The sequence below is a fragment of the Mycena indigotica genome, assembly GCF_014461135.1.
Source record: "Mycena indigotica strain 171206Taipei chromosome Unknown Mind.scaff0007, whole genome shotgun sequence".
NCBI lineage: Eukaryota > Fungi > Basidiomycota > Agaricomycetes > Agaricales > Mycenaceae > Mycena > Mycena indigotica.
Genome location: NW_023503006.1, coordinates 778,829 through 798,351, shown reverse-complemented (window position 1 = coordinate 798,351; position 19,523 = coordinate 778,829). Strand labels below are relative to the sequence as shown.

The window sequence follows — 19,523 nt, the reverse complement described above, 5'->3', positions numbered from 1 at the left end:
TGCAAGGCTGGTTGTAGAGGGCTTTTCCACAGCACGACCAACAGTCTGGTTATATACGGGCAATGCCTCAGCACGACCGCTCCCTTGCTGGTTGTAGAGGGCTTTCCCCAGCATGACCGACAGTCTGGTTGTATATGGACTTGCCTCAGCACGACCGCCCTTGCAAGGCTGGTTGTAGAGGGCTTTTCCACAGCACGACCGACAGTCTGGTTATATCGGGCAATGCCTCAGCACGACCGCTGACGTGCTTGCTTGCCAAAAGACAAACAAGGACTAAGTGTGCAAGTGCCTTCAGAGCTAACAAACTCCTCAGGAAACTCAACACCAAGAACTCAAGAACTCAAAAGAGAACTCAAACTCAGAAGGGAACGACTGGGAGGGGAAGCACTGGGGAGGATGATGATAACTACTAACTATGAACAAGCTTTTATAGACTAGATAAATAAGGGTTAAATGAAATAGAAACTAAAATCAAATGGAAAATGAGCAACAAAGTCAGGAAAGATAGGGAATGGAAACTAAGGTAGGAAATGGAAACTAAAATAGGAAAATGGCAACTAGAAAAGGAAGTGGAAACTAAAATAGGAAATCAAACTGTGTGACAAGGTGTGACTTGTGACGAGCCAGGCTCGTCATCTCCTCTCAACTCAAAAAGTGACTGTCCCCAGTCACTCACTGGAAAGAGAACACTAACAACTTGAAGGAATAAATCAGAAAAGTAAAAAGTGAAACAGAAATGGGGGAGAGTGTCAATAGACTTCATCAAGTCTGGCAACTTTCCAAAAAGGAAGTCCTAAGGCAACTACACCACTGCCTGACCAGGCAAACATGGGCCTGCGAATCAGGGCAACAGCGGAAATGTAGTTCAGAAGGTTGATCCGGATCAGAAGCGGTCGCCAAGCGGTCAAAAGTGTAGGAGGCGGTGGTGGCGGGAGCAATTCAGCAGCGTAAAACAGCGTCTCGGGGTTGTGGCAGCGCAGCAGGCAACAATATCGCGGGTGGGTTCTCAGCTCAAAGTTTCAACAGCAGGTTTAGCAGCATGGGTAATTTGTGCATCGCAGGGGTAAGCAGCTCGGGGTTCAAATGTATGCAGGTCACAGCACAGGGTGGTCTCAATTCAGCTAGAAGTTCGCAGTTCGCATCGCGGGAAAAGTTCATTCTATAGGGTCACGGTGGTGGGAGTAGCGGCAGCATGTATGGCTGAGTCGGTTGCTGTGGCATCGCTTGTCGCCGGGCGCGGCTCGGGGATGGTGGTTGGAAGCAGCGGCAATGCGTCTGCTTGCCGGCTTCGGCCGCGTTCGGGCAACGGGCCGGCGTTTGCGCTCGGCGTCACGCATCGGTCACATCTCTTCATTTTGCTTTCAACCTTCATCATCGCCGCCAGCAAGAACGAATTATAGCGGCAAATAACGAGGAACAATGGTAGGAAGGCTCTGGGAGTCGGCAAAGGGCTAGACTGCGGGCTGCAGAGGGGTCGGGAGGGCAGGAATGGGCGGAGATGCGAGCGCGGGGTTTTTTGCGAGCGAGTCGCTGCTGGTGAGTGCTTGTGCACGTGCGGCGGCTATTCTGACCTGTTGTGGGTACAGATGGTTTCTCTGGATGGCTGGGTCGGCAATACAAACGTGGCGGCGCAATACAAGGGCAGCAGCGGGCGGCCCAGAGCAATAGGAAGCGCAACAACGGCCACAGAGGACCGGAGATGAAGGATGGGGGGTTTTCGAACGATGGTTGAGGCTGGTGAGTGCTCGTCGCACGTGCAATGGCTGTAATGACTCGTTTTCAGTCCAGGATAGCTCTCTGAAGGGCTAGGATGGCAACGCGACTGGGGCGGCAGCTTTATGGGTGGAAACGCGAAGCGGGCAGCCAGGGCAGCACAGACAAGTGCTCGTCGCACGCGTCGAGCTGGAACGACTTGCCGTGGGTGTAGTGGACTCGTATGGATGGTCGGGACGTGGCTGGGATAAAAACGCGAGTGTGGCGCCGGTGGAGGAGCAATACAACAGTCGGAGGACGGCAACGGGCAGCGCTGAGGAGTAGAAAGGGCAAGCACTGGCGCAGCAAGGTGGGGATGGAGCACAAAGGGTTCTCAAACCGAAATAGACGTTGGTGAGTGCTCGTTGCACGTATAAGCGCTGTAACGACGCGTCGTCGGTGCAGGATGGCTCTCTGGGTGGCTAGGATAACAACACGACTGTGGCGGCGGCGTTCCGGGTTGAAACGCGAACTGGGAAGCCCTTGCGGCGCAGACAAGTACTCGTCGACGCGTAGCGGCTGGACCGACTTGTCGTGGGTGTAGTGGACGCAACTTGAGCGCCGCAGCTGACTTTATGACTAGAGGCGCGAGTTTTGGGACGCAAACGGCAGCCGGATTAATCAAGACTAGCAGGCCGGCTCAAATATCACAACAGGACTGGGCAGAAACGGGCGGTCAGATGCCTGAGGGCAAGCACGGACGACGGCGGGACGGGGTCTTGAACCCGTAGGGATGGCGGGAATGCGAGCGCAGGCCGCGTAGCGGCGAGTTTACGGTTGTATGTGCAGGTCTGGGGCACAAATTGGTGGACGGGTAACGTCGCGCGGCGTGTGCGGCGACAGCCAGCGGGGATGGTATGCTAAGGGAGGATGCGGGGATCGGAAACAGCTACGCGCGGCGTGGTGAAACGACCAAGGTGTGTCGTCGTCAAGTGGGCGCAGAACACTTTATTTCAGGGCCAGGCTTGTCTCAGGAGCGCAAAACGGGGTCGCTTCGGAGAGACAGGCGCGGGACGACGAAAACAGCAGCTGGACAGTATCGCGGGCGCGTGAGAGCGTGCCGGACGCCGAGACGGAGATTGTGTCAGGGAGTAGTAAAATGCGGGGGTCGGGCTGAAGCTCAGGAAAGTGGCGGGTCGTTGTACAGCTCTGTAGTAGTTGGCGCAATTTACAGTTTGGAGGCTTGGTTGGTGCGGTAAAGTGTAAGGAGTTTCGGAAGCTGTTTTGAAGACCCTCGCGGTGGGCTCCAAAATGACGTGCTTGCTTGCCAAAAGACAAACAAGGACTAAGTGTGCAAGTGCCTTCAGAGCTAACAAACTCCTCAGGAAACTCAACACCAAGAACTCAAGAACTCAAAAGAGAACTCAAACTCAGAAGGGAACGACTGGGAGGGGAAGCACTGGGGAGGATGATGATAACTACTAACTATGAACAAGCTTTTATAGACTAGATAAATAAGGGTTAAATGAAATAGAAACTAAAATCAAATGGAAAATGAGCAACAAAGTCAGGAAAGATAGGGAATGGAAACTAAGGTAGGAAATGGAAACTAAAATAGGAAAATGGCAACTAGAAAAGGAAGTGGAAACTAAAATAGGAAATCAAACTGTGTGACAAGGTGTGACTTGTGACGAGCCAGGCTCGTCACCGCTCCCTTGCTGGTTGTAGAGGGTGTTTCCCTAGCATGACCGACAGTCTGGTTGTATATGGACTTGCCTCAGCACGACCGCTCTTGCTGGTTGTAGAGGGCTTTTCCACAGCACGACCGACAGTCTGGTTATATATGGGATCGCCTCAGCACGACCACGATTGCCTCAGTACTTGATTATGCATTGAAGATGGCCTGGCCTGGCTTATTCAAACTTCTCTAGCAAGTTTCTCAGCTTCACATATTTCCTTGTCTGATTTGTTTTTTAGCCGTTCCAATAATCAAGAGCTTTTTCCTGCAATGGATAATTGGTAGTCATAGACAACAACTTACTGCTGGTCATTGTGTCAGTCATTGTCACAATCCGATTCCCCTCTCAAACTTCTTCTACAAATGAATGGCGCCCACAGTCACCTTATTCTAAATCTGAGGCATCTGACTGGTGGGGGGTGGAGTTTGATGGTGCTGGATCGCTCTTTGTGAGTTTTTTCTGTCTTCCCATTCTGAAGCCAACAACTAACCTTAAGCTTGTTGTCAGTGTTGACATCGACAGTGATATCGTTGATGTTGTCTAGCTCAATTTGCCAGTGGTGTTCGCGACTTGCGTGGAACCAACCTTTCGCCGCCACTGCCATCCCTTCATCATTCACGCCATCACCATCTCTCGGCGTTAATACTCCCCCATCTTCGACTAAGGCTCAAAGTCGCAATTATTGGCCAACAACTTTTCTTCATTGCACTGTAGTACTGCTGGCCAACGCGAGTTTGGCAACAACGACGCGCCTCCAATTCCGAAGCAATGTTGGAGCGGTTGCGCGACAGCTACGAGAACTTTGCGGAAAACTCCCTGCCGGCGAAGCCACGGGTTTGAGTAGCATCCGTACCTTATAACTGCTTTCTTGTTCATCAATGCAAATTCCACGTACATCAAGCTTCTAGCTGTTGCAGCCTGGCATGCATGCACTCTCTCGCGCCATACCAGTCAGTCTCTCTCGCGCCATATGAGTCCCGTTTACTCACAGTCGTTCCAGCTTGACTTCGGAAGCCCGGCCAGACGGCACATCCAAGCACCACCAAAATTGTGTTGCCCACTGGCCGGCCAGATACCTGTAAAGCTCGGTCAGCAACAGGACGAATAGGGCGCAAACTCGAACTCGGAATGTCTTGGGCAGCACTGAAGGACGGGCGTTGAGCGCGAGCGATCTTGTGACCAACCCGCCACAGTCTTGCCTGTACGGTCAGTGTACCAGCCACGTTTGCGCCACTCAACGCGGCCCCAAACGTGCTGCGTTGACAGCGGGTTTTTACCGCCCACCGCCATCTCCCACCCGCCCGCCTCAAAAGGCCTCCTTGGGCACCCTCAAAAATCACTGCTGGATCGGCGGCTGCTGCAAATAGTGAGCACAAGCGCCGCACTCAGCACCTGGCTAGACTACTCGTCAGCCTATCACACAACTCTGGCGCCAACTTCTACTGCCCGCCAAACGAGCCGTCTTGCCGCCAGCTGCAACCCAAGGCACCCACTTAACGGCTGTGTCTCCCACGTCAATGCCGCCCTCTCCGCGTCAACGTTCATCTTGCCGTTTGCGCCAAAACAGCTGAATATCATGGTAAGTTTCTGCAAATAGTCTCTAGCTGCGAAAACAAAATGCTTACCTTGACGACCAGAATTCCCTCCCTGATGGCTTTGCCCACTTCGCAAGCCCCCGAATCCACTGCAAAGGCAACAATGCGCTGGTCTGCGACTACTGGGACCACGCGCTCAAACCGCCACTTTCTCCAACTCCGACACCATTACCGTCGCCTACATCTGTGATCGCTCGCCTTCAATTCGCGCCTCTTCGTGGCAGTCGATTACTTCACTGGAAAAGCACTGGAATATGAGCTGACGACTTTGATGCAGATGATAATGGAGATGAAGACCAGGAGGGTGATGAATGTCTGTGTTCTGTCCCCTGTCGACTCTTTTCTTTACCACCACCTCGACACCAGTGAGTTTCTTCTCTATTGTGCTGGGGTCAAGCTCATTCTTCTCCAGAACCCTTTCCTTCCAGCGAGATAGGACACTCACACGGCAAATTGAAAAATTTCTTTCCCAGTAAAAACATGAATTAATTTTACACATTTTTATATACATTTCTCAGTGAAAGAAATACTGAATTTTAATTGCATGGAAACAGATATGAAAACAACGACTTTTTGCTTGTGTTTCAGACAGAAAGAAAGCTAACCTTTCCCTGGTCATGAAAGACCATTTAAAAGATGGGCTTTTGATGCTTCTTTCTGTTTATATAAAAAGGTCATCTTTGTGTAAAAACAAAAAGATCACTTGAAATTGCCTCTTTTTGTGTTCCTTTTTAAGCTGCACAAAGAACTGATTTCAATGATGCAGAAAGACGCTCAGAAAGATGTTCTTTCCCTTTCTCTTTTGTTGCCATACAAAGATGTTCTTTGTTCCTGAAAGAAAGAGAAAGAGAAAGAACATCTTTCCCTGCACCTTTCTAATGCAGCAAAAGATAGCCTTTTTGGAGATACAGAAAGTCAGAGAGAAATAAGATATTTATTTTATACCCTAGGATATACCCTAGGGCATATCCTAGGGTATACCCTAGGGTATACCCCGCAGCTCAGCTAAGGTTATCTTCTATGTACGTAAAGTGCACTCCTATAGTATCTAACTCCCGGTTAACCTTGCCAGCGCCACAACAAGTCTTAATGCCCTCGCCAACATTCTCATCAAAGAGGGCTTTGTAGCCCGTGTCGGCGATGGAGACATAAACAGTGCCACAACAAGAAGAGGACCACACACATCTGAGTACGTGTTAAATCCACTTTCATACCGGGCGGTCATTTGTGTACAGCAACGGCCGTCATCAAAAGTATCCTCCAGGACCCATTCTTGACAACGGAATCCTATACTGGTGTCTGCGAATCCTTTCCTTGCAGACCGGTTCCACTATCCAAAGAATCGCGCATCACTGTTTGGAACGCCTACTGACAGGTATTTTCTGCTGTTATTCGCAAGTCAAGGAGCACGAATCACGTCTTGCACCGATTCCAGTCACATCACATTTTTCTTCCTGCCAGCGCTGTTGGGCGCTCTCTGCTATCACAAGTCTGGCGTTTTGTCTGACCGCGCTCTGCGTCAACCAACTACGCAACGTATTGAAGGCGGAAGTCGTCCAAGTTCCATACTCGCCAAGCCACCGAACGAGCAGAACGCTTCCTGACGATCGCAAACGTGGAGCATTTATGAGGGCGCCGCTACGGCCAAGAGACTGGAACATTTAACTTCTCTCGTTCCCCCAGGGAGTTCGGCGGCGGCGGTATTCCGATCCGCCTCAGGATAATCCTCGTTAACCTTGCCTCAGAATGTTTAGAACGTCCTTTGGCGCCCCTCTTGCCTTGATTCATTCTGTGTACCTCGGCTTGCTTATGTCATTCACTACGATGCCCCAAAGTTGCGTAATCCGCCCTTGATCCTTTGATCCGCCGCCCGTCGAAGGCCTGTCCGGTAAAGACGGAGGGATGAGGCGGTCGTTATGGCGGCCTATTTGATTCCATGCCGTGTATTAATCCAATCCAATCCAATCCATGCATGCCTACTTGCCATCCAAGCCATAGGAACTAAGTACAAGAGGAGGGAACAAAGTACAAGGAGGGTGGAGAGTCTGGCTGACCCACTGGACGCCGTTGAATCTTGCGAGAGAGAGAGAGATACCCAATTTCTCGATCGACGGCAAGTTTTTGAATATATAAGCGACTCGAGCCGGGCCTGCAAAGTACCATCAGCGAAAAACAAAACGGCAAAATATTAAGAACGGCTCACCAGAAGCCTTAAGCCAACTTTACGATGTGTGCCAGCGGTTTGTTGGCGCAGAGCGCGCCCAACAGTGACCAGAAATAAGGCCTACTACCACCGAAGGCGCAGAGCGCGCCCAACGGTGGTGGAGGGAAGAAAACGGGGATGGCATGACATGACTGTGACATGGCTGATGGTCAAATGAGAGCGCGCTTTGCGCTTCATTACCGCGCGTCTGGGCCGCTTGTCACAACTGAAGGTGCCGTTTACCACTGGCAAGCTGAGTGTACGTGATTTCCATTGATCAAGAGAATCGTAGCCCCGAATCAACCAATGCGCGACAACTAGATATAATCTGAACTCTACTTGTCTAACTTAAGACGTTTGGGGAATGACCCAGTACCCTCGCACCGCTGCTCGAGAATATTTGCACAACGCGTGTTCCACCATAACCAGGTCTAGTCCAATCGTACGTATTTGGGGGCTCCGCAACAACGAATACGCCCAAGCCAAGAATAAAAAAGAACCCGGGAGTATAGTTGGGAGGGATGTCGGATAACACCATCATATGAGTATAATGGCCAGCACTGTCCTTATCGTCTATGTGAGCTCCACCAAAGAAACTGAGGTCTGCGGCTAAAGAATCTGATACAATGTTTGGTCAACCAAAAACGAGGTATGAAAATGATCGCACTGTTTTCTGCGTCAGGGCGTTGGGCAGCAGCCACGTTTAGTTGGGTTGTACCAAATGCGTAGTTGCCCTCTGTTGCGTATGACGGGACGTTGAGCAGCAAGGCAGCTTGACGCAAAGGTTGGGTTACGACATCGGGGCCAAGCTCCAGAGAGTACATGGCAGCTGAGGTGAATGCCTTGATGGACTGAGTACATTGGACCAACACAATAACAGGAAAACGAACCCTAACATAATCTTGTTTTTCGAGAGCCGCAACAACTTGATCCGGATTGCTGACTTTGACAGAGGCAGTCGGGCGCAACCACATTAGTTTGGACTTCATACGAGGTGCCGAGGGTGTAAGCACGCGCGTCATTGACTGACTTGGCAATCGGGCTTCGTTCGAAAGCTATGCCGCCAACAAGTGTCTGTTGGCCATCGATAATTTGAACCGCTGGGCGCTGCAAGGTGCGTTCGGTGCTAGGTCCCAGAAAATGGTTACGTTGGATAAGTGTAGCGAGAGGAATGAGCTCTCTGTAGACGAGGTCAATTAAATGGGTAAAACAGCAAAGCGCGCATTGAAACTTACTTGCCGACGACCCAAGCCATGGGAACGTCATTGTGAGGGAGCTGAGTTCCAGCAGAACTGCGAGACGCAATAAGGTCGCCACTTTTGAGTCTGAGCCATCCTAGAACAGATGAAGAACAGGTAGCCGATGGCAGAAAGCAAAAGCTTACCTGATTCCACCAACTCTGATTCAGTTTTGCTTGGAATGGTGAGAGTACGCTCCCATGCCCAAGTCTTTTCTAGTCCCGCCTGAGACGTGTCTTGATGATAGATGTAGACGTCAGCGAAGGTACCATCCTTGAGCTTGATAGCAAAAGGATGGCCCGGGCCAACGACAGATCGGGGTATTCCTTGCCGCGACCAGGGAGGGCCAAGGGAATCAGGGGAGAATGCGGCAGAGAGTTGGCGGAGAAGACGGGCATGGTTGGATGGCGGGTGAATCGAACGAGAGGGCGAATTTAAGTCGTTCTGGCGATGACGTAGGTCAGAATTTAATCGCAACTCTCGGCCCTAGCGTTGCTCCTAATTGTTCCATGTTTGCGATCGTCAGGAAGGGTCAGGCAGGAAGCGTTCTGAAGCGTTCTGCCAATTCAGATGCTTGGCAAGCATTTCGATATGTTTGTGGTCCATCGGCATTGAAGGGAGCTAGCTTTTCTTTTCTAGCGCGTTGAGCCCATGGCCAAATTAGGGTCAGCGGACTTGTCTGAGACGGCGAAAAGAGCGTTGTATGAGCTCCTGTTACAGCTCGACTTCCGCCTTCCATACCTCGCGCATTCTGTCGACGCAGAGCGCGGTCGACAAAACGCAAGACTTGCCGCACCACGGATAGCGCAGAGCGCGCCCAACAGCGGTGATGGTCTTAGGAAGAAAAGTGTGATGTGGCTGACCTCGTGACCGCGGATCAGCCATCAGCTTTGCGCTTCGTTGCAAGTTGCAACTCATTTGGAGTGGACGCGAACGGTTGGTCCTGCCTCCGGTAATTGTCGACCGCGCTCTGCGTCCACAAACCACTGGCGAAGGCTCATCCATGCCGCACTCAAAACGTGGGCTTGGAGGAGCTTTTTTACTACGAACTGCAAGGCGACTCTAAACTGGAATCTAAGTCAGTACACTGGCCCCAGATCTTGCCTTCTTGGAACTTGAGAATAAAATGTCGCCGGGAAGAACATCCATTTCAACACATGTCTACGTTAGTTGGATTCCCACCGAGCTTCCTAACTATGGCACCCCGGCGCGTCTCTCTAGAGACGCGCGCATGTACGTTCCCCTTAATCTCCTTTTCGATCGAGCTACGCCTAATACGATACTCAGGAGCTACCTCAGTCGTTCTCTATCGCGCCCGACTCAGGTATGCTTTCTTATATCCTACTTTCTCTTGTCTTTACTCATAGTATTACTTGTGCTTTATGTCATACAGGTCCAACATAATAAAGTCGTTCTCTTTTGCGCCCGACTGAGTTTCAAGCACGACAGAACTCCCGATTTGACTTGCACGCCGAATACTTCACCTGCAGTCTCGAATTCTCCTTGTCAGTAGATTGAATATTTGGCAAAATCGCGCGCGTTGATAATCTCCATTCTCAGCGGTAGTCTGTAGAACAACTTGAAAGCAGTGATCGCTTTGGCATATGGAAGTAGTCTACCCAATTCGTAACAGTCTCTAGACAACGATAAAATTATCGCCATGAAACTCGTGTCCTTGAGCCCTATATCGTGAACCATCCGTCAACCATTGGCGTTCCCAAAGCCAGGGTATAAGGCCAACATTATATGACTCTACCAAGACCCGGCAGCAACCTCGGACATCATTGAGCATCCAATGCAGGTATTCTTCGACATCTCCCCTGGGATTTCCGACAGGATGACCATAGCGAATGATGAATTCATCGAGGGACCCGTACGCGTCGTCTTGTTTTGCCCGAGATTGCAAAAAATCGATCACAGGTTGTAATTGCTCTTCTTCATCCGAATGTGTATAATCCATCATAAACCGCGGGTTATCCGAAGTTCCAAGGTTGATTTTCTTCGGGCCAGTAAAATAGATAAGGGCATCTGCGTTGACGACCAGTTTTCTTAGTTTTGGAAAACAAGCTGGGTCAGAGAGCAGCGTGAAAATCTCTTGCCAGGTCCTATAACCGTCGATTGTCAGACTGTGGACATTACGCATACGCTGGGAAGCTGCTATGAGGCCCCATGCTTGAAGATCGTCGTCGTTCAGAGTTAGAGTAAGGATTTGCACCGCGTCCCATGGAGCCAGATGAACCAAATCAAGGACTCGCACACACGTCTGTTCCGTATTGGAGGCTGCAATACCATGGTGGAAAGTCAAACTGACTTCTTCCACCTGCGGCAGACGAAGCGCTTCCAGAAGAGGAATGTTCCATGCCAGGCGGAACGCCAACCTCGCATTCGAATGTCGTAACTGACGATAAGGGAGGGAGACGAGGGAATCCCAGGGGGTGTTCTTTGCCGAGATTGTAAATATGAAGTTTGAGGGACGTGAGCCTCCCAACGTCGACGAGTTGTAGGACTTGATATGTTTCTTTCGAAGATACCCCTACAAGGAGAGGTCTGTTAGCTGAGCAAAAGGGAGGGAGAGCTTGCAGATAGAGCGCTCGGGCCACCAACTGTACAATGAGACGGCTCGTAGGAACGGCGCCTCGATTGTAACGTCAGGCGACGCAGGGGGTGGCTCTGATTCCAAGACGTTCCAAGCGCGGTAGGCGGATTGTGGCAAGACCGTTGTGCAGATCGACGAACTCGGCATCACTGAATCCATCGATGGAAATGCATTGCGCCAAAATTGGTACGCAATCCCTAAGAAGAACATACAATAACGGCGGAAGAATTCTTTGGTTAGGACCCCAGAGGCTGTTGGGCGTATGCCGGGCGTCAAACGTCTCGAGCGAGACAGGCGTCTGGGGCTGAATCGTCAAGCAGGATATGCTATCAAGTAGGAAGGCTTGGGCCCAGTTGTGTGGCACTGCAGTTACGCATAAGGAGCGACGAAGACTAGGCGCGCGGGACCTAAAATGAGACGAAACCCGTTCAAGATTCCAGACGTCGAGGCTTTTTCTACCACCCATTTCCCTTGTGTATACCGCTTGGAATATTTGGAGCCAGATTTCATCCGGTAATGTGGAAGCCGGAGAAAGCTTTCGGAGTACCGAGTCGATATTTTGCCTGGCTTTCTTGAGAACAGCGTAACGATAACAAAAAGCCAGTCGAAGGACACCGATAAAACGAGGATTATATGGCTCCCACTCGGGAGGGTCGGTAAAGAGGGGTGCGGCAGCTAACGCGAGGAAACGAATGCGCTTGTCGATTAGGCGAATAATTTCATAGTGGTCCTTTGTGATGATTCCCATTTGTCTATAACCGCGGACGAGGTCAAGAAGAGAGCCCGATACAATGGCCACTTGGAGATTGAAGGATGTCAAGCAGCCTACGAGAATATCGCAAGCCAGGCCGTGAGCAACATCGAGGCCGGGATAGACTGTCCTGGTTTCGGAGGTTGCGTGGGCGTCTTCAACTTGGAGCAAGATCCCACACAATACGCTGGACGTTTCTGTAGCCTGAAAGAAGATCCATTGCCAGACAAAGACTAGTATGCAAATCAGTAGCTCATTGGAAGATCCAGTGAAGAACTACGGACCGAGGGCTCGCTGAATCGCGTTCAAGACCTTTGAGAGGGAAGGGGGACATAGATGCCTCATGGTGGTTTGGCTCGAGTTGCGACAATTGTGTTGACGGCATCGATCAGTGCACGTGGCTTACATAGATGGCACGACACGCGCTGGCCGCCCGTCGACGCAAAACGTGAAAGTTGGCAATATTTTATTAACAGTGCACAGCGCGCCCGAACAGTGCGGCCGTCTTGGGAAGGAAATCGTCTCGACAATTGTGGGCGACGCTATGGGAACAGCATCGAGCTTGTAGACGCATACATTGCCAGAAGTTCAAAAATCGTGGGAGTAGGGTGCAGTTTGCTGGTGTCTGGCTGACCCAGTGATGATGACCGTCAATGAAGACGTGGGGGAAGACACGACGCCAATGGGTTGGATTTTTGTCGATGGGACTGAGTGAGACCGCTAGCGCTAGTATCGATTATCAGACCTTGACATGCTCAAACTGAAGCACATACCTAACTCATTCCTCCTCGACCTTCACAAGGATGGACGATTTTAAGCGGATCGAACCGCGCTGAGAAGCAAAAACGCCATCCCAAATGATGCAAGAATGGAGGACACGAAGAAGGCTTGCCAAGAAGAGAGATGAGGAGTCACCCAATTTCTCGATCGACAGCAAGTTTTCGAATAGGCGACTCATCGAGCTGGGCCCGCAAAGCCCCATCAGCGAAAAACAAAACGGGGCAAAATAAGAACGACTCACCAGAAGCCAACATTACGATGTGTGCCAGTGGTTTGTTGGCGCAGAGCGCGCCCAACAGTGACCGGAAATAAGGCCTACCACCGAAGGCGCAGAGCGCGCCCAACGGTGGTGGAGGCTTGGGAAGAAAACGGGGATCGGTGTGACGTGACTGATGGTCATGCAAGCACTCTCCTCCGATAACAGCCGCCAACCTGGGATGAACGAGAGCGCGCTTTGCGCTTCGTTACTGTGTGTCTGGGATGGGATAGAAGTAAACGTGTGCGCGCATAGCGCAGCGTGTTAACTCGTGGCTAATCTGCTCGTCAACTTCAATTTCAACATCTCTCCGTCCCGACCAGGTTTGACCCGAGAGTTTTCCTTCAATCAGCTGTCCGAAGTCCCTCCCAAGTCCAGGGTCACGATTGCGGGGTTTCCACGGTGGACAGGTGTGGTGACGGATGAGATGGACGACATTCATGCCATGAATTGGGCAAGTACATGAGATTTTTGTATCGGCCTATACGGGCGAACAGGCCCTTCAAAATGCACTACTTTCCATCCTAATCCATTGAGAATTGAGGGAGAAATCGTGGATTTTCAATTACAGGTACGCATTTCAATTCTGATGCCCACCCATAGTACCGTTCTGTTAACCGAGACCAAGAGACAAGTTTTGACGGCTTTGCGAGCCTTGGATGATATTCATTGTGCACGGCAGACTCTGTCCATTTGGGCAACGCAGCTGGTTAGTCTAGATCCGAATGCTTACTGACCGCCAATGTCTCCATATACCACTGTTCAACCAGCCTTTCGTCTGATCCAAGGCAACCAGTCTTTTTCGACCACAACTTACCTCCGCTGCTCTATCATCCAACTTTCACGCAGGGAAATCCTCCGAGTACAAGCTTCCACCTCTTCGACATCACCTCTGCCTCAACAATCATGGCATGCGTTTGGACCTGAAGCCTTTCCTGAATGCGCGCACTGGCACTATGCAAGTCTAGATCTGAATGCTTACCGACCGCCGATGTCCCCCATATACCATTGTTCGACCACCGATGCCATCGTTCAACCAGACCTTTTGCCTGACCCAAGGCAACCGACCTTTTTCGACTACAACTTGCCCCCGCCGTTTCAAGTTTACTATCCAACCTCTCCGATACTTTGTCAACCGCCGTCACCCATGCTTCCTTCGAAACTGCCTCCAATGCCGGTTACAATAACTGAGAAGAAGATTGAAATGCAGGTATGAACTTGACGCCACTCTTATTGTCTTACGTTATTGACAATGGCAAATTTAGTACAACTTACAACAGCAGCTATGTAGCATCACGCAATGTGATGTTTCCACCGCTCTCTCCCATGAGCTATCCTCCTCAGCCTGATTATAGGAACCAAATCCTCAATATGTACGGTGGTGGGACTGGGTTTGGTATGATGGCGCGGAAGTCGCCGATTCAAACCCAAACACCCTCATTTACTAGTAAGATGCTGGACCAGTTTCGTTTGGCACACAAGCTCAATAGTGCCACAAGTGAAGAAATCCAATGCGTATTCGATGAAATCGACCCGACAATACATTACATCTAATTCAAGATGTTTTCGGTAATTATGTGAGTTGCTTCAACTTTTGCCGTCCCCAGCTTACGACTCTGCTCACTGCAGGTAATACAGAAGCTACTGGAACATGGTACCCAGGCCCACAAGGACACTCTTGTTGGTGCCATGGAAGGCCATATCATCTATCTATCATCCAATGTCTATGGCTGCCGTGGTGCAAAAAGTCAAGTCGACGTCTAACCAACTTACGAATAGCTAACAACAATGAAAGGCTTTTGAATGTGTAACTCCGGAGCAGCAAGTCAAGTTTGTTCAAGAACTCGAGCCCCATATTCTCAGATGTGCCAAAGACTCGAACGGGAATCACGTAGGTGATCTACCTGAGGCTGGGGAATGAACATGACTCATTCGCATCAAGGTTATTCAGAAGGTTATCGAACGAGTTTCCCCTGACAGACTTGGTTTCATTTCAACATTCATCGGCCACGCCCATGGGCTTGCTTCTCATCCATTTGGCTGTCATGTCTTGCAACAATGTCTCCGTCACCTTCCTGAACCATACACCCGGCCACTTCTCGATGAACTTACAAGTCATACCGCTAATCTTATGCAAGATCAATTTGGGGTCAGTGCTAGTACTTGCCTTTCTTTTTCCTCTTCAAGTTGGCTTATTGCGTTGGTTGTAGAACTATATCGTCCAGTTCATTCTGGAAAACGGATTGCCTTGCGACCGATCGTCCATTCTTACTCAGCCTGCGGGCGCGTGCTAGCAATGGCTTGCCACAAGTTTGCCTCCAACGTCTGTGAGAAGGCGATGATCTTTGGTGACTCAGATGGTCGCAAGGCGATAATCGAAGAACTGATGGGACCGGCTTTGCGACCTGATGGCCTGACACCAATCGGGTTGCTCATGAAGGATCAATACGGCAGTGAGTTTTCCAACTAAGAAGACTGTGATAAGCCCTTCTCACTCGCGATTCAGATTATGTTCTCCAGCGAGCGCTTGCAGTAGCGGAAGGCGAGCAGAAAGAGGCTCTCACCAATGCTATTCGTCCCCAACTGGCCACTATGCGCAAAACATGCTGCTTACAGCAAACATCTTGCCTCTAGTGCGATTTTCTTCCACTTCTCATCCTTCTGAAGCTAACTTTTTGATTCAGTCGAACGGGAATTGCGGAAACACGCGCCCAAGCCCGATTGTGTATGTATAAGTTCTTGTCTGAAGAAATAATTGGAGATATATAATTGCATCACACACTGCGAATCCGTTCTTTCTATGTATATCTTGTTTTTATGGCCTCAACGCTCCTAGCATAGTCAAGCAAATACGTGCAAATAGCTGCGTCATAATGGCGATCACGTGTCCGCATTTTTCCCGCCGCCGTCCCTCAGGCGACCGTCAATATCGTCAGCGACTTGCGCATCACCACTAGGAAGCTCTGAAGACGCTCACAACAGCCAAACAACGTCGTCCGACGGTGACAACACGCTCACAAACCGGCCAACCCCTCAAAAACGCGTCCAACGGTCAATCCAGTCCCCATTTCCATGTAGAATGTAAAGCTGGGACATACACTAATGTGCTTAGGTGCGCGATTGGACTTGTCATATGTCATCTCATCTGAATTTCCAGGCAGATGCTTTTACCCGTCATCTGGGCCCTGGCTCTTTTTTCTGCTCGTGCTCGCTGTCATCAAGCGTCCTTTCTACGAGAAGGACTACAAGAGCACTTCGGCTCTTAATCGACATCTTTCCAACTGCTCTTCGAAAGCCCAAGGCCAGCAAGAGAATGTGCGGGCTGTCGTTGCCCATGACGCGGATTTGGCAGCTATTCGGGAAGCAGAAGAGGCTGCTCAAGCCCAGATACAAGCTCAATGTGCGTGGCCGTTTTCGCTGTGGCCAATTAACCGCAGGCCATATTTCGAGCGAGGCGGTGCGCTGGATTCGCAGACGGGAGACCAGACATTTACGGATCGACTTTATGGCGAAGAGGCGGGGCAAGAACTGTCTCAGCTGGAGATTGAGCAACTCCAAGGTGCGTAACTGGCTTCTGTGATATATTCCTTTACTTACAGTTTGTAGAAAACAGCGTCAAGATGAACGCGCTCCTCTCGATCTGCGTGGAGAGTTGGAGCGTTACCAGGCGCGGCTAATAGAGGTCAAAGGGGAAATGGACGAGCTGAGAGAAGAGGGACATGTTATTCTTGGAACGTGAACGGCTGCGGCGCGAGCTCAAGGAGGCCAATGCAGCATTGGAAAAGTGGGAAGCGGCAGCAAAAGGTGCAGCTCCGCTTGCCCATGGCCAACTTGTCTTTTCATTGTGGTACACGTAGATTTAGTCTTGAAAGGGAGTAGAAGGTATGTATGATGAAGAGAACGAGGAATTATACAATGGAGAAAAGGTATAAGGGGGATTAGGTGTAAAAGGTATGGTGTTGGTCATGGATGAACTGGAAGACGGAGGGTGTCCAGTATAGGCCATGTTTGTTATATCTACAAGAGGTGGACGAGGAAGATGAGTTCATGGTGTGATATCGGCGGGGGGGGAGTCGTGTCGTTGGTGAAGGAGCGGAATGAGAAGGTGCTGGGGTATTATCCTTGATGTTTTCAGCATTCTCGGATACGGCCGCTGCCCAGCTCAGCGAATCGCGGGTCTGCACGTACATCAGGGTTCTGGTCAAGATGGTTCGTAATGCGCTCTAGGAGCTGCTTGTTCGTGCCGTCCATCGAAATTCCGAGGGCATAGGCAATGGTCTTGAGGTGGTTCTTCTTCCGCCCTGTCAATGCCCCGCGGAAAACCATGCTCGACGCGTTCATCACACGGTCCCTTTCCTCTTCACGTTCCTAGGCCTCCGTTCATCTTCTTTTCGAGATTTCTCTGCCTCTTTTTCCCGCGCTGCTCAATCGCGTTCCTCGACAAGTCGTAGACCCTCCTCGGAAGTCGAGGGACGAGCCTCAACATTGAGTTTCGGTCGAGCTGATTGCCTACCCTCCTTCGCATTGACACGTTGTTGCATTTGATTGATTTGGGAGCCAGCAAGGGTGACATGAGCACCCAGAAAGCGCGCTTGTCGCTCGAGAGACTCCACATACTCACGAGCGATCTTTGCTCGTTTGGCTGGCGGTGCACTTGCAAAGTCCATTGGAGTGGAGCGACGGGTACCGCGGCGAGATGAAGGGCATGGAGTTACTAAGGATAGGATGGTAAGAGTGGGAAGTGCAATCCGTGGGGTCCGAGAGAGAAGCTGGGGCCGAGGAAAGATGGAAGGGTCGATATAACTCAGTGTTTTCGGCAGTGTAGGGTGTACCAGATGGTTAGACTCACGTTAATCCTGCCTCATTAAACCATTCGGCACAGAACTCCAATGGCAGAAAGCAAAAGCTTACCTGATTCCACCAACTCTGATTCAGTTTTGTTTGGAATGGTGAGAGTACGCTCCCATGCCCAAGTCTTTTCTAGTCCCGCCTGAGGCGTGTCTTGATGATAGATGTAGACGTCAGCGAAGGTACCATCCTTGAGCTTGATAGCAAAAGGATGGCCCGGGGCCAACGACAGATCGGGGTATTCCTTGCCGCGACCAGGGAGGGCCAAGGGAATCAGGGGAGAATGCGGCAGAGAGTTGGCGGAGAAGATGGGCATGGTTGGATGGCGGGTGAATCGAACGAGGGGGCGAATTTAAGTCGTTCTGGCGATGACGTAGGTCAGAATTTAATCGCAACTCTCGGCCCTAGCGTTGCTCCTAATTGTTCCATGTTTGCGATCGTCAGGAAGGGTCAGGCAGGAAGCGTTCTGCCAGTTCAAATGCCTTTCGATGTGTTTGCGGTCCATCGGCATTGAAGGGAGCTAGCTTTTCCTTTCTAGCGTTGAGCCCATGGCCAAATTAGGGTCAGCGGACTGTCTGAGACGGCGAAAAGAGCGTTGTATGAGCTCCTGTTACAGCTCGGACGACTTCCGCCTTCCATACCTCGCGTATTTTGTCGACGCAGAGCGCGGTCGACAAAACGCAAGACTTGCCGCACCACGGATAGCGCAGAGCGCGCCCAACAGTGGTGGTGGTGGCGGTCTTGGGAAGAAAAGCGTGACGTGACTGATGTCGTCACCGCGGATCATAAACCGCGGCCATCCTTCGAGCGCGTTTTGCGCTTCCTTGCAACTCATTTAGGTATCGCGTCCAGTCGTTGTTGACCGCGCTCTGCGTCCGCGAACCACTGAGTCTACTCCTCCCTTACCCTAGCCAAATTCCATTGCCGCGCTTTCAACTTTCCTCCCTCGTTTGTCAATGAGTGTCCGCGGCTGCCCCACATCTGGCGAGATCGACCTCAATCTCAGACTCTCCGCTGCACGCTTGAATGTGGCGACCTGCTGGAAATCATTATCGCGAAAACCTAGCTGGGAAGAACGGCCCTCAACCGGCACTCGTCCAGGATGCCCGCCATTTCCGCTTCCCTGATTAGCTGTTTAGCTTTGCACGCATGGTACAACCTGGCGAGTCCCTTCGACAGCACAACCAACACTTATTGGTAGCCAAGTTACTAGTTAACAAATGCGCGCAATACTGTAGGCTCTACAGCGTATCTATATGTACTGTACTGACACTAACTAGTTACCAGGATACAAATCCACGAAGCTCGAAGGGTTGTTTTGACAGCTCGAGTGGCGGTTCAAACACTGAATTAATTTCGCATTGTTGTTTGAACCACTCGTCGTCGAACAAACTACGCGGAAGACCCGTCGGGGGATGTCGGGTGGAAATATTGGAAGACTCCATGCGCTTATAGAATGACCGCCGCGCCAGCGGAAATAATTTTTTCTCTTGCTTGTCAAGCCAATGGAGATGCAGCGCTATCTCAGGATGACGCCATATGAGTTTTTCCGTCATAAGAATGTCTTGCCCCAGGTCGCCGCTGTTATCCTCGTCGTCCGACATACCGCCGACATCCAAAAGTTGCACCAGATCACGGTAAAATTGAGCTAGCGCCTGACCTGCGGTATCTCCCGCATTTATTCTCTCATGATATAAGCGCGTTGCAATCCTCAACCGCTTCTTAAATTTCGAGTCCCTGCGCGATCGCAATTTTTTCTGATGATCCTGACTTTTCCTTTTCTTCCCGTGGCGAGCTGCTGCTGCTGCGTCGGGTTCGCCATTTT

General features: G+C 50.8%; 1 protein-coding gene across 1 annotated transcript; it reads left to right on the top strand.

Moving 5' to 3' along the window:
• Positions 1-15,146: 15,146 nt before the first annotated feature.
• On the top strand, positions 15,147-16,527 carry MIND_00806400 (PUM-HD domain-containing protein; the record flags this gene model as incomplete). The annotated part of the gene is made up of 5 exons (XM_037364740.1): positions 15,147-15,303; positions 15,357-15,483; positions 15,535-15,575; positions 16,008-16,409; positions 16,457-16,527. The coding sequence occupies 5 exons, from the start codon at positions 15,147-15,149 to the stop codon at positions 16,525-16,527; spliced, it is 798 nt and encodes a 265-aa protein (XP_037217982.1).
• Between the last annotated feature and the right edge of the window lie 2,996 nt (positions 16,528-19,523).